We start from the raw sequence: 13353 nt of genomic DNA, 5'->3' as shown, positions 1-13353 counted from the left end.
CATTAGCTGTCACTCCCCCTCACTGCCCTCTGGCAGGGATTTCTAAATCTTAGTGGCTGGCCTAAGTCTCAGCATGACCAAGCACTGGCTTGTAGAAATCAGCCAGAAACAACCTTGGAATAATAGCCAAGCCAACTCATTTCATAATGTTATGTGACATTGGAGAGGTTGGGTAATTTTTTTTTTCAAAAGAATGTTTAATTTAGGGCAAATGTTTTTAAGAGTGCATTATTTAAGAGGGAGGCTTATTTAGGCACTAACATGCATGTGGTTCTTTCTTTTCCTTTATTCTTAAAATTAGGAATTATTTTAAATAATTTTAAAATTAAAATTATTTTATCTTTGTGACCTCTAAAAAACTATGTTGCAAGCAAGAAAAACTGCAGACTACAGCAGTACAGACTGCATAGACCACAGCAGAAAAATTTCAACATATTTGACAGGTGCCCCTATCAAGCTTATTTTAACATCTGGCACTAAACTGAAGCAGGAGGAAGAAATATTTTATTTCTTTATATTTATGTTCCTAGATAATAGTAAAAAGTGATAGATCAAATTTTTGAAATAATTACTATTAGGAAGAAAGCCGTGCTGAATGTAAAAAAACAACCTGAATCTCATTCCTTATAGTGGATCCAGGGTAACTGTGAACAACGAACCCACAGAGAATTCTTAAAACATCTTTGGGATCCATGAAATTCTCTTCAGATGTGAGAGTTTTTAGTGAGTATTTATCCTTCCTACTGTGAATATGGTAAGTTAAATAACTGTAGTAACTATGAGCTTTTTTCTAAAAAATGCCTAAGTACTCAGTGATTTCTCTTGCCAATACTTAAAACAGCACATCAAAAAGGCCTAAAATGACCTCTGAAATCCCCTTTCTATATAAGAATCCCAAGACAGCAAAATCAAATTGGTTAGGTCTAGAGTCGCCAAACCCACCTGAACGAATTGGGGCAGGTGAAAACACAGAGAGATACTGCACCAAGTGACCCAGTGTAATGCACAGACTCTGGTTAGAACAGAGGATTACTTCTCATGACCCACAGACATTCCTTCCGGACCTTAGAAGCCTACCTCCCCCTCCCTCCTGTTAGCCATAACATGTCAGAGAGTGTATAGGCTATGCTGACATCCTCTCTGGGCAAGAGGAAGCCTGGTCCGACCAAATCTTATGTGTATTCAAGTCATATTCCACAAGCAACTTCTGCAAAGTGTAACCCACTCTTTGTCACAAAATTGAAGGCCATGGATGATTTTCACCAGCTATAGTTGGTATGTAGGTTGAGACACTGTGCATATACACAAAAGACTAGCTTAAGTAACAATGCTGAGAGCAAAGAAAATGAAGTCTTGTTGAAATCAGGTATAATACATGCAAACCCGGAGACACCATACCTTTCTTCCATTGAAACTTCTTTCAGCTGCTGGTGTGGTTTTGTGCCTTCCATCTCCCTGATGCTCACAGCGTAGATCTTGGTGGTGTAATCAATGGCTTTCTCTCTGGCAACGTCACTGTCATAGCCTCAAACAACGGAAAGAGACAGGCGTGGAGTTGGCTGGCAGTGGCATGGGGTTGGGGAGTGGGGTGGGATGTGCTGGAACAGGTAGCCGGCATGCGACAGGTGGGGTTCACTCACCTCCGTCCTCTTCTGCATCAGTGTCCGACTCCTCGCTGTCCACCAGCTTGCTCTCCTGGGTCCCCACAAACTCCCTCGTCCAGATCATCAAGGCGGTGTCGGCGCCACCGACCGTGAGCAGCACAGAGTCGTTGTGTAGCCACCTCACGTTGGTAACGTGTGCACTGTGCCCCACGTACTTCTTGAATCTTGCATGCTGGCCCTGTAAAGGCCAGGAACTGGTGATGACCCCAGCCAGCGTCTCATTACTCCTGTCTCCAGACTATTTGATCCGTATTATTTTCCACAGTGGCTTCTAGTGGATACCAATTAAGGAAAGCATCTAAGCAGCAATTTTCCTCCCTTTCTTTGGAGTCGAAGCTCCATGAGGGCAGGAACTACGTCTCCTTGTCTTCTAAAACAATACCTGGCTCATCAAGGGTCCTCAGTAGGTGGTTTGTGAGGAAGCGAATAAAATGTTAGACTATAGAACCTACTTCTGGGGGCCTAATGAAACAGAAGCAGCTTGTTTCTGTTTCTCTCAAATATGAAATGTATGTTCTCCATAGGTCTCCAGTGTAAACTCCTGGGGGTGAGTCTGGCTGACATTTGAGATCAGAAGTGTCTTCCCAGTCATCCCTCACAGTGACTTTTATACCACAGCCCAGGCTAAGAAAAAGAGCAAGGGACTTCTTATAATCCTGGGGCCTCAAGTAAGATTTAAAACAAACACAACAGTTGCTGACACAGATGTTGGAAATAATTTTGGACACTGGACACACTCAAATAATTGGTTTTAAAACAAAGTGAGCTTTTCTTTTGAAAATGTTTTTTTAATGTTTATTTTTCAGCAAACAAGAGAGAGCATGCACATACAAGCAGGGGAGGGGCAGAAGGAGAAGGAGGGAGACACAGAATCTGAAGCAGGCTCCAGGCTCTGAGCTGTCAGCACAGAGCCTGACATGGGCTTGAGCTCACACACCGAGAGATTATGACTTGAGCTGAAGTTGGATGCTTAACTGACCGAGCCACCCAGATGTCCCAGTAAGCTTCTTTTCAACAAACAAAACCAAACAGAAAGCCCAATTTAGTAGTAATAACGGAAAGCTCTTCACAACTGCACACCAGGCCATATAATGTTCATTCCAAGTGGGGAAGGATGCGGTGACATAGGAGTCGGCTGCTCACACTGGGCAATCCTGACAAGTGGTGGGAAGCCGAAGCTGCCACCAGAAACCAGCTTCCATTTCTGGCTCATGAGCCACAGCCTGGCAAAAACAGCTCCAGTGAGAGCCATTTATAGAGGGAGAGTTTTTCCATCCTCTCAGCGACTCCCAGAGAATACCTTAAGCAATGTGGGTAGCCGAATGCTCTTTCTGAGGTTGTGAGAGGCCCATGAGTGTCCCCGCCGCAAACCTGACTCAATAACGAAAGAGGCTTACAGAAGGTTTTGGACTGGCATGCTAGGGAACCTGAAACCAGCACAGACACAGGGCAGGAGACAGGTGCAGCAGGGTGTGTGACTTTGAAACTCTCTTAGTCAAGATCTCCCTGTATAGAGCGGACATCTGCCTGACAGCAAAGTGGAAATGCCCACTCCTCGGTGAAGTAGTGAGTGTAGAAAGGTTAGGGAAGCAAACAGTCAGCCATATTTTCAGGAAGCCCTCCAGAGGGGGCGCCTGGGTGGCTTAGTCGGTTAAGCGTCCGACTTTCACTTAGGTCATGATCTCGCAGTTCGTAGGTTCCAGCCCCGCGTCGGGCTCTGTGCTGACTGCCAGCTCAGAGCCTGGAGCCTGTTTCAGTCTGTGACTCCCTCTCTCTCTGACCCTCCCCTGCTCACGCTGTCTCTCTCTCTCTCCTAGAAATAAAATAAAAAACATTAAAAAAAAAAAAAAAGGAAGACCTCCAGAGCCACTGGTTTGCTAGAAAATAGGCGGAGCAAAATAAGGGTTTTCAAGGGAAACCACTATGTGACTATGTGAGGTCCAGAAGGTATGGAAACAAAGAGGACACTCACGGTGGCTGCAGCCATGTGTCCTTCCCGTCTTCCAGCTGGAAGCAGGATCCTACCCATTATATCTACTAAAAACACAAGCTGGCTTCTTGAGGAGGAGAAAGTACAAGAGCCTGAAGAATGCCTCTTCATGCCCCTACTTATTTATTTATAAAAAAATTTTTTAAATGTTTTTATTTATTTCTAGGAGAGAGAGAGAGAGAGACAGCGTGAGCAGGGGAGGATCAGAGAGAGAGGGAGTCACAGACTGAAATAGGCTCCAGGCTCTGAGCTGGCAGTCAGCACAGAGCCCGACGTGGGGCTTGAACCCATGAACTGCGAGATCATGGCCTAAGCAAAAGTCTCGGACACTTAACCAACTAAGCCACCCAGTCGCCCCGCCCCTACTTATTTAAAGCGATATAGGGTTTCGAGACAGAATGGAAGAAGAAATCCAAAAACACAGGTTCAGAGAAAAATTATTCTAAGTTGATCATAATCAGGTTGCGGAGGGAAAGAAAGTGACAGAGGAGAAAGAGGAAACAATTCTGAGTCACTAAAGCTACTTAACAAAGCTGAGGTTCTTGCAGCAGAGGGGGATTCAAGATTCTCAGAATAGCAACAAGAGCACTGCTCTGTGGAACAAAAAAGGGAATTTGCAGTTACTAGACCTTTCCAGGAAACTAGCTGCTCCCCTACGAGGAAAAGGCCAGCAGGGATGTCAGGTGGCTCCCTTAGGGCCTGTGGAAGGAGCCTCAGACCTGAAACAGAGGGTCAGATGAGCTGTTCTTCGGGGTTATCATGTCAAACCACACAGTTTTGTAACACTCACAGGGATTCACTACCTCAACTTTCCTCTTCCACTGAGTCATGAAAGCACAGAGAATGTCTCCACAAGGCTGGCTGTTAACTGCTGTTAGGTGAGAAATTCCTGAGAGTTCAGTGGAAACCTATGCATCCTCTCCCACATTCACAACATTTCACATATAGTTTCTCTGTGCGTAACATTTAATGGACAAAGTTCCTCTCTGAAGAACAATTCTCCAGAGTCTTTGACTTTCTGGGGAGGAGACCTGAGAACCCAAGGTTGAGTTTTAGAAATGTACATGACATGGTGATATTTTAACCTCTCTAGTATAGCGGAGAGGCACAGCTTTGCAAGGGAAGGGAGGCTGTGGGAACAATTGACCAGGTGTCCAGACAGACACTTAGGACAGAACTGGGTCTTCTGATGCGTGATTTAAGGTACTAGAAAAATGAGCAGGCTCTGGGAAAGGAGGGTCTATTTCATGGAGGCTGGCAACAATGTGATTATCAGGGGACTAGTGACCTCAATGAGAAGATTTTTAAACTGAGAAACAATACATAAGAGCACCTTTTTGTCACTGAGAGAATACTGAATGGAAGAGAGGCGGAGCAACTCCTAGGAAAGGAGAACAGGGAAAAGGGTCCAGAAGACGATATTACATTAGAGTCTTACAAATGGAACCTGAATTCTGGGCAAAGAGATTGCTGTGTGGTGATGAGATCTCATAAGTATCATTAAGACCTGATGACAGAGAACTCAATGTTAGAACACTGCAGTGGGATGGTGTCTTGAAGGCGGTCCTAACAAAATCCCACATGCTGGGGCTTACACAACAGAAGCTCATTTCCCACAGTTCTGGGAAGAGGCTGGAAAGTAGAAGACTAAGGTGTCAGTCAATTTGGTTCCTGGTGAGAGCTTTCTTCCTGGCCTCGACATACCATACATGAGTACGTAGAAAGTGCCGTGAGGTCATGACCTGAGTCGAAGTCGGGTGCTCAGTCAACTGAGCCATCCAGGTACCCCCTTTGGTGTCTCTTCTTACAAGGACACAAATTCAATCAGATCAGAGTCTCACCCTATGACCTCAGTTAACCTTAATTATTTCTGTAAATGCCTTCTCTACATATACAGTCACATTGGATGGCAGGGCTTCGATACATGAATTTTAGTGGGGAAACATTCAGTCTATAACAGACAGTGAATTTTGTCCAACAAATTCAGAGCATTGGAGAGGGAGGACTATACAGCTAGAACTATTCATCAGCCTGGGTCCACATATCTGGGAGTCAAAGTGTGTCAGAAAAATCAGGTTAAGAAAAAGAAAAAGAAGAGAAGTGATACAGTCAAAGTTCTTTACAGTGACCAGTGGTTTCACGTGCTTTTAAATTATGAAACTCTTCCATCAAATCTTACATAGAACTCAAGAATAAAAAGAAATAATCCAACTTAATATAGTGGACAAAAGATGAGTAAAAAAAATCACAAATGCCCAATAAGGAAACAAAAAGTGCTTAGCATCAGTAGTCATCAGGGAAACATAAATTTTAAACCCAGTGAGCTCCCATTATCTGCTCCCCGGGACAGCTAAATTTTACAACTCTGACAATACTGAATGTTGGCACCTGGAACTCTTTTACATTCTTTATGAGACTATAAAGTGATACAACCACTTTGGAAAAAGATCTGGTGGTTTCTTAAAAAGTTAAACATGCATTTTCCCCTTTGACCCAGAAATTCCACTCATGTATTTACATAAGAGAGAGGAAACATGTCCACAAAAATTCGTCCAAAAAATGTTGACAGTAGCTTTCTTACAACCAAACACTGGAAAAGCATGCGCCTGTTGATAGCCATGTAGATAAACAAACTCTGTTCTATCCATACAATGGAATTCCACTCAGCTATAAAAAGGAACAGACTATTATTAGGAGGAATCTCAGAAACATTATCTGAGTGAAAGAAACCAGACACAAAACAGTACCTACTTGATCATTTATATGAAGTTCTAGAACAGGTAAAACTGATCTATTGTGGACAACAATGGAGTCTTTTCATGTGAGAATGGTAGGGGACTGGGGGACTGACCCAGAAGTTAGCATGAGGAAACCTCCTAGAGTGATGATAGTGATCTATATCTTGACAGGTGTTTGGATCACGTAGGTGTGTTTGTCAATGTTTATCAAAAGGAACCTTAAAAAAACTGTGTAATTCAACTATATATAAATTTTACTTAAAAACCACCATAAGCACATTGCAGTGACAGTGGGGAGCCTTTCTCTCTCCCCAAAGAGAGGGAGACACTGAATCCAAAGTAGCACAGAGCCTGATGCACGGCTTGAACTGGTGAACTTGAGATCATGACCTGAGCCAAAGTTGGACACTTGACTGACTGAGCCACCTAGGTGCCCTGATTCTATATATAATTCAAAAAAAATTGTAGGGGCACCTGGGTGGCTCAGTCTGTTAAATGTCCGACTTTGGCTCAGGTCATGATCTCATGGTTCATGGGTTCGTGCATTGGGCTCAGTGCTGACAGCTCAGAGCCTGGAGCCTGTTTCAGATTCTGTCTCCCTCTCCCTCGGCCCCTGCCCCGCCCGTGCTCACTTGCTCTCGCTCTCTCTCTCTCTCTCTCAAAAATAAACATTAAAAAATTTTTTAAGTTTGAATTATATATAGAATCTATGAATTATATACGGAACTCCAGGAGTTCACTGTATCATTCTTTGCTTATCTGTATGCTTGAAAATTTTTGTAACAGAACGTTAGAAAAAAATCTTATACAGAAACTCAATGCATAAAATACAAAATGCGGAGAGGCTCTGGGGTAGTAGGGGTGGGGTCCCAGAGCCCCTTCAGTTGCCCCTACCTTGTTTCTTGGGGTTGTCCTTGAGGAACCTCCTTGGAACTCTGGGTGTTGGAGGAACAAAGCTTGAAATTTCTGCTATAGACAGCCTACCTGGGCAGGCTGGGGACTGTGGGTGATGAATTCCCGGGACCAACAACGAATGTAGCTCAGGAGCACGATGCAGTGGTGCCATGGGGATGTCAGCTAGCTAAAGATCTGCCACAACTCAGCTATGAAAGCCAGGGCATCACTAACTTTTTGACTTGTCCTGTGGGCAATTGCTTTCCAAAGACTGTAAAAGTAGGAAGGAAAAGTGCTACAGAGAACTGAACTCTGACCGCATAGGAAGGGGGTGCATAGGAAGTGATGGTGAATTGATGGACCACTGGGGGAAGGCTACCACGTACCTTTGGAATTTGGGATGGACAGTGAAGGGAACACTAGATAGAATCAGATGCATATCTTAGAAAAACTACCAAAATCATAATCTGACAGGGTATTAACAAATGGAGAATTAAAGAGGAAGGCATCTAAGGAAACGAAGTTGCTGCTGAGGGAACTGGTGTGTTCAAGGTATTAAGTGCACAAATGATGGAGGAGCAGATAACCGAGGATGAATACAGAAGTCTTGCACAGAAACTTCAGGAATGCTAAAGTCAAAAACTAAGACAACCATAAGGGAATTCAAAGATACAGGGAGGGCCAGAAAAAAACAGACAAAAGTTAGAACACTTGTTAGATCAGATGATTTAATATGAACAGAAAGTAGATTTTCTCCTCTGTAAAGAGAACACTCTTCAAACCAGAAAGGGCAAAAAAGAGCTATGTCCTTGAGTAAAGTGTGTTCCAACGTGACCACACAGTAAGGTCAGGCACAGCTGAGGAGTTTAGAAGCCAGCAGAGGCAGCCTCAGACACAAAAATGTTCCTGTATCCAAAAGGGAAAACAAGCAGACTCTGGCAAATATTGATTCATGAGTTGATGCAATCCCTGGAAAATTCTAGGGTGAATTATTACACAAAAAGTCAATAAGCACTTGGAAAAGGAAGTAATGATCACTAGGCAGCAACAAGAGTTCACTGTGAACTATGTATCTTTTACTGATTGGTTTATTAAAAGGGGAGACGAAGGATACCAGAGACATAGTCGATCTGGCTTTTAGCAAGATAGCTGCCAAATCATTCATGATGTGTTGTTGGACTAGGATAGAAATGTGAGCTCCGTGGTAGCACAGTTGGGTAAATGTAAATGTCTGTTCCGGACTGAAAACCTAGAACTCAGTGTGTACGTTAATAAACAGAATAACAAACTGAATGGAGCTCCTGATGGTGGTATGTGGTTGTCCTTGTCTGTCTTTTTTTTTCTTCCCATGATTTAAAACTTACACTTGTGAAATGAGAAGATGACGTGATGCTGGAAGGGCAAGTACATGTTTTGAAAAGGTACTTAAAATGTGTTGACAGGTTAGAACAAAGAGGTGAGATATAGGTCTTATTTGGCACAAATATAAAGTTCTGTACTCAAATTTCAGAACATCAATGTGTAAGGACAAGATGAGGGATAAGCTGAACATTTCTTTGGACTGAAATCTATGACTCAATAGCATAGTGTGGCAGCCCAAAGAGTTGGTGCCATTTTAGTTTGATTTAATACAAATACAAAATCAAAACAAGAAGATAAGAGTCCCACTGACCCTGAGCTCGTAGGAATACATCTGAAGTGGTGAATTCCATCTCAGAGGAGACGGTTTAGAACGGAATTGATAACATGGAGTGTGCCTGGTGCGGGTGGGGGGAGCAGGAAACCATGTCCTGTGGGAAATGGCTGAAGAACTGGACATGTTTAGGCTGGAGAAACGGAGATTTCAGGAAGTCAAGTACTATCTTGCTCCGTATGAAGGTTGTTCAGCTCTACATTGAGCTAAACATTTTAACAACTGAACTATTTAAAAATGAATGGGGCTGCTTTGTGAGGTAGTAAGCCCTTCCTCTCTGCAAGTATGCTAGTACCTGTTGGAAAGGCACTGGTCCAAGGTGTTGTAAAGAAATTCCTCCTTTGCAGTTTGTGAGATGCTGGATTTGATGACCAGTGAAGGCTTTTCAAGGAGGAATTCTAGACCATGAGAATCTGACGCTATTAGTAAACAGTGTCATAAAGGTTTTTAGATAGTATAAATAACAATGGTGCCATCGATAACCTTATTGATTGCTTATGTCTTCAATATTCAAAAATCTACTTAGAGGGACACCTTAACCACCTCAGTCGGTTAAGCTTCCGACTCTTGGTTTCAACTTAGGTCATGATCTCATGGCTCATGAATTTGAGCCCTGTGTTGGGCTTCACGCTGACAGCGCAGAGCCTGCCTGGGATTCTCTCTCTCTCTCTCTCTCTCTCTTTCTCTCTCTCTCTGTCTGCCCTCCCCCACTCATGCACCCTCTCTCAAAATAAACTTAAAGTCTTTAAAAAATATCTGTTTAGATACAATGCACAGATTTTATTAATGAGACTGAGCAACTATATATATAATAAACATGCAATATTACCTTGACAGGATATGAAAAAAGCTTAACAAAACCAAAATCATCTCCAGTGGCTAAGAGGGAGCAGTCTTTGGTAAGACTGGCAGCATTTACATCAGTCACATCGCTATGTGCAGGCCAGATTCCCTCACAGGTGGGCCCCAGCACGCAGGTCCATGTGTCCCACTCGATTTTCTCAATCTTAAAAAGAAGGAAAGAAATTGATATATTTTTGCAGAAGCTAGAGATCTTTTTCTTTTTGTAGTTGACATGCAATGTTACATTAATTTCAGGTGTACAGCACGGTGATTCGACAGCTCTATGCATTCATTACCATATGCTCAGCAAAAGTGTAGTTACCATCTGTCACCACATGACTCTATTACTGGCTATATTCCTTATCCCATACTGTTTTTTGAAAAAATAAACACTATGAAGCTGACTAGTTCTAACTGAAGACTTTGCCAACATTATGGATTTGTGTTGAGATCTGAGGTGTCCAAGTTCTAATATGCAGTTTTTAAGTGGCATACGCATTATCTTAGTAAACACTACAGTCAGATAACAGTTTACTTTTCTATAGATAAAATCAACATATTGGAATTGTGGAAATCTGGCAATAATAAAATGTTTTAGGGGACACCTGGGTGGCTCAGTTGGTTAAGTGTCTGCCTCTTGATTTCATCTCAGGTCATGATCACATGGTTGTGAGACTGAACTCCTTATCATCAGGCTCTGAGCTGAATGTGGAGCCTGTTTAAGATTCTCTCATTCTCTCTCTCAAAAAAAAAAAAAAGATAAACTAAAATTGAAAAAAATGGTTTTTTAGTTAGATTTTAGCATCATTAAAAAAAAAGATAAACTAAAATTGAAAAAAAAAAAAGGTTTTTTAGCTAGATTTTAGCATCATTTAGGCCATAAGCTAGATCAGGGTTTCTCAGTGTCAGCACTATTAATGTTTTAGGACAGCTGATTCTTTGTTGTCAAGGGCTGTCCTGGTCATGGTAGTATTTTAGCAGCATTCCTGCCCTTTCCCCACTGGAGGCCAGCAGCCCTCCTTCTCAAGTTGTTGCCAGACATTGGCAACTGTCCCCGGGGGAGAGGGCAAAGTTGCTCCCAAATGAGAATCACTGAGCTACACAGATCAAAGGGGATGATCATTTAGCCAATTATTTTTAAAAGTCACAGATACAACATTTTGTGAAGGACTGCCTTCTAGAAGGAATGAGTAGTAAGATTGTGCAGCTAGCAGAATCTTCACCAAACCTTCTGAGGCCCTTCTGGTTCCACAAGCAGGCTTTCTGGCCGCTGACTCTCTTCCAGGTTCCAGTCCGTTTCTGAGACCTTCCTGCCCCTCTCCAGTGCCAGCGCCCTAGGTGGCAGTTTCCCTGACCTCATTATCTAGGCACAAAAGTGGGTGGTGGGGGGAGGGGGAGTGAGCTGTTACTGCTCACCTTGAGGTCACCCCATCAGATCATCCTTGGCCAGATCTGCACACTGAGGTCCCCAAGCAAATACCTAATTTGTTGGAAGCTACAGAAATTGCATTTAAAAGGGAGCATTAAAAATGATACCTCTAGGGGCGCCTGGGTGGCTTAGTCGGTTGAGCGTCCGACTTTCGCTTAGGTCATGATCTCACGGTTCGTGGGTTCGAGCCCCGCGTCGGGCTCTGTGCTGACTGCCAGCTCAGAGCCTGGAGCCTGTTTCAGAGTCCGTGACTCCCTTGCTCTCTGACCCTCCCCGGCTCACGCTGTCTCTCTCTCTCTCTCTCCTACAAATAATAAAAAAAAAAAGATCCCTCTAACCCACAAAACCCGAAAGGGGTACACTTGTGAAAACCCCTGAACTGACGGAAGAAGGGTCCTTAAAGGGTCTCTTCCATAGCACCTCGCCTGTGGTAGATGTGTCATTACCATCGTCATTTTCCAGGGGAAGGAAGAACCAGAGAGGTGAGCCATTTAAAGCACAGCTGGGTTAGGCGGCAGAAGGGAAGTGAGCTCAAGAGTGCTGGCCTCCTAATTTAGCACTGCTTTGACTGCACTGGGCTGCACCCCATGGATTTAAGTGGACATTTTAGTATTTGTCATACTTAACAATTTGCCAGGTAAGCTCTATTAGTTTCACCATGGCTGTTTAAAAACAAAGGAAAAAAACATCTTTTTTGAAAAGAGGGTTTCTGGAGTGCCTGCATGGCTCAGTTCTTTAAACATCTGACCCTTGATTTTGGCTCAGGTCATGATCTCATGGTTCCTGAGTTGGAGCCCCATGTCGGGCTCTGCACGGCAGTATGGAGCCTGCTTTGGATTCTCTCTCTCTCTCTCTCTGTCTCTCTCTCAAAATAAATAAACTTAAAGAAAAAGAAAACAATACTCAATTCTGCCTCACTGGCTTTATTATAGCAAGAACATTTCTGTTCTTTGACAATGCAGAGTTTGCTTGGGACTCTCTCTCCTCCTCCCAAGGTAAATAAACTTTTTTTAAAAAAGAGGATTTCCCAAACCCTTCATATGCAGTGGAAGGGCCTGACATACTGGTGGAGGAAACGCTGAGCTGCCCCTCTGTGCCCTTAGGTGGCAATACCAGGGAATCCCAGCCGTGAAAGCATTAGCTGGATGGCCTCCCCAAATAGCAGCACAAGAGATCAGTCTCTGGGATATCAACTCTGTACCTCAGAGTGGCTTCAGAGCCACAGTGTGGCAGGTGGAGAAGCCTTCCTATAACATGAATTTTCCTCTTGTGCAGATTCTTAGAGTAATTGCTTATCGGTCCCAAGTTGGTATCCTTCCCCCTCTACCATTTGGTTCAACTGAGTTTTACTTTAGTGCACTTATTTGGGGGCACCAGAACATGAAGGGGAAACACAGATGAAGTGACGTAACATGATGCTTAAGTACACAGGAGAAACCCAAAAGGCCCCACGGTCTAGGCTGCCAGGTAGTCAGGCACGGACCCCTCGAGACTGAGATCACAGCTCCATGGTCCTCTTACTCTCCCGGAGCCTTAATCTCCCCCTCTAAAATGAGACTGACAGCTGTCACACAAGAATGTTCCCAAGACAATAATACAGGCATATCAAGTATCCAGTGAATAAATGGCATAATTTTAAATATCTCTTACTCAAGGATACAGAAGTTTCTTTGAAAAAGTTAGAAGGGCAACTGATCAGAGATAAACACATTGGAATCTGGGAGTGAGATCAATTGATCAGTAAATAATTTTCATTAATATAATGCCATCATCTCTAACAACTTATGTTTCTTAAGTACCACACATATACTTCTTTCAGAAACCACGAAAACATTATCAATGGGCACATGTCCCAATGTCTCTGAGAGTACTTTGCAACGATGGGATGGTTTCTATTACTGGCAAACTGAAATCAGAGACAGATGCCTATCCCTCAGAGGTATACTCTCTGACCCTTTCCCTATAAGGAAGCAATTATTTCCTTTTCTTTCATCAAAGGTCATGTAGCAAATAAACGAGTCAGATTGTCTCCTGGGACTAAGAAGAGGTCCTTAGTGCTCAATCAGGCAACAACCTTCAGCCATCCATGTTCACTCCTTTTC

General features: G+C 43.2%; 1 protein-coding gene across 1 annotated transcript in view; it reads right to left on the bottom strand.

The window, feature by feature from the left end:
* The window catches only part of EML6 (EMAP like 6), a 273438-nt gene that overhangs the window by 42431 nt on the left and 217654 nt on the right, over window positions 1-13353 (bottom strand). Inside the window, exons 25-27 of the mRNA XM_077772351.1 lie at window positions 9809-9985; window positions 1641-1842; window positions 1399-1525 (exon numbers count right to left, since the gene is read on the bottom strand). Coding sequence (XP_077628477.1) covers window positions 1399-1525; window positions 1641-1842; window positions 9809-9985 — 506 coding nt within the window. The remainder of the gene's footprint in view (window positions 1-1398; window positions 1526-1640; window positions 1843-9808; window positions 9986-13353) is intronic.

This window comes from Crocuta crocuta, unplaced genomic scaffold, assembly GCF_008692635.1.
Source record: "Crocuta crocuta isolate KB4526 unplaced genomic scaffold, BGI_CrCroc_1.0 scaffold830, whole genome shotgun sequence".
In the NCBI taxonomy this organism is placed as follows: domain Eukaryota; kingdom Metazoa; phylum Chordata; class Mammalia; order Carnivora; family Hyaenidae; genus Crocuta; species Crocuta crocuta.
This window is presented reverse-complemented; position numbering and strand designations above follow the sequence as displayed.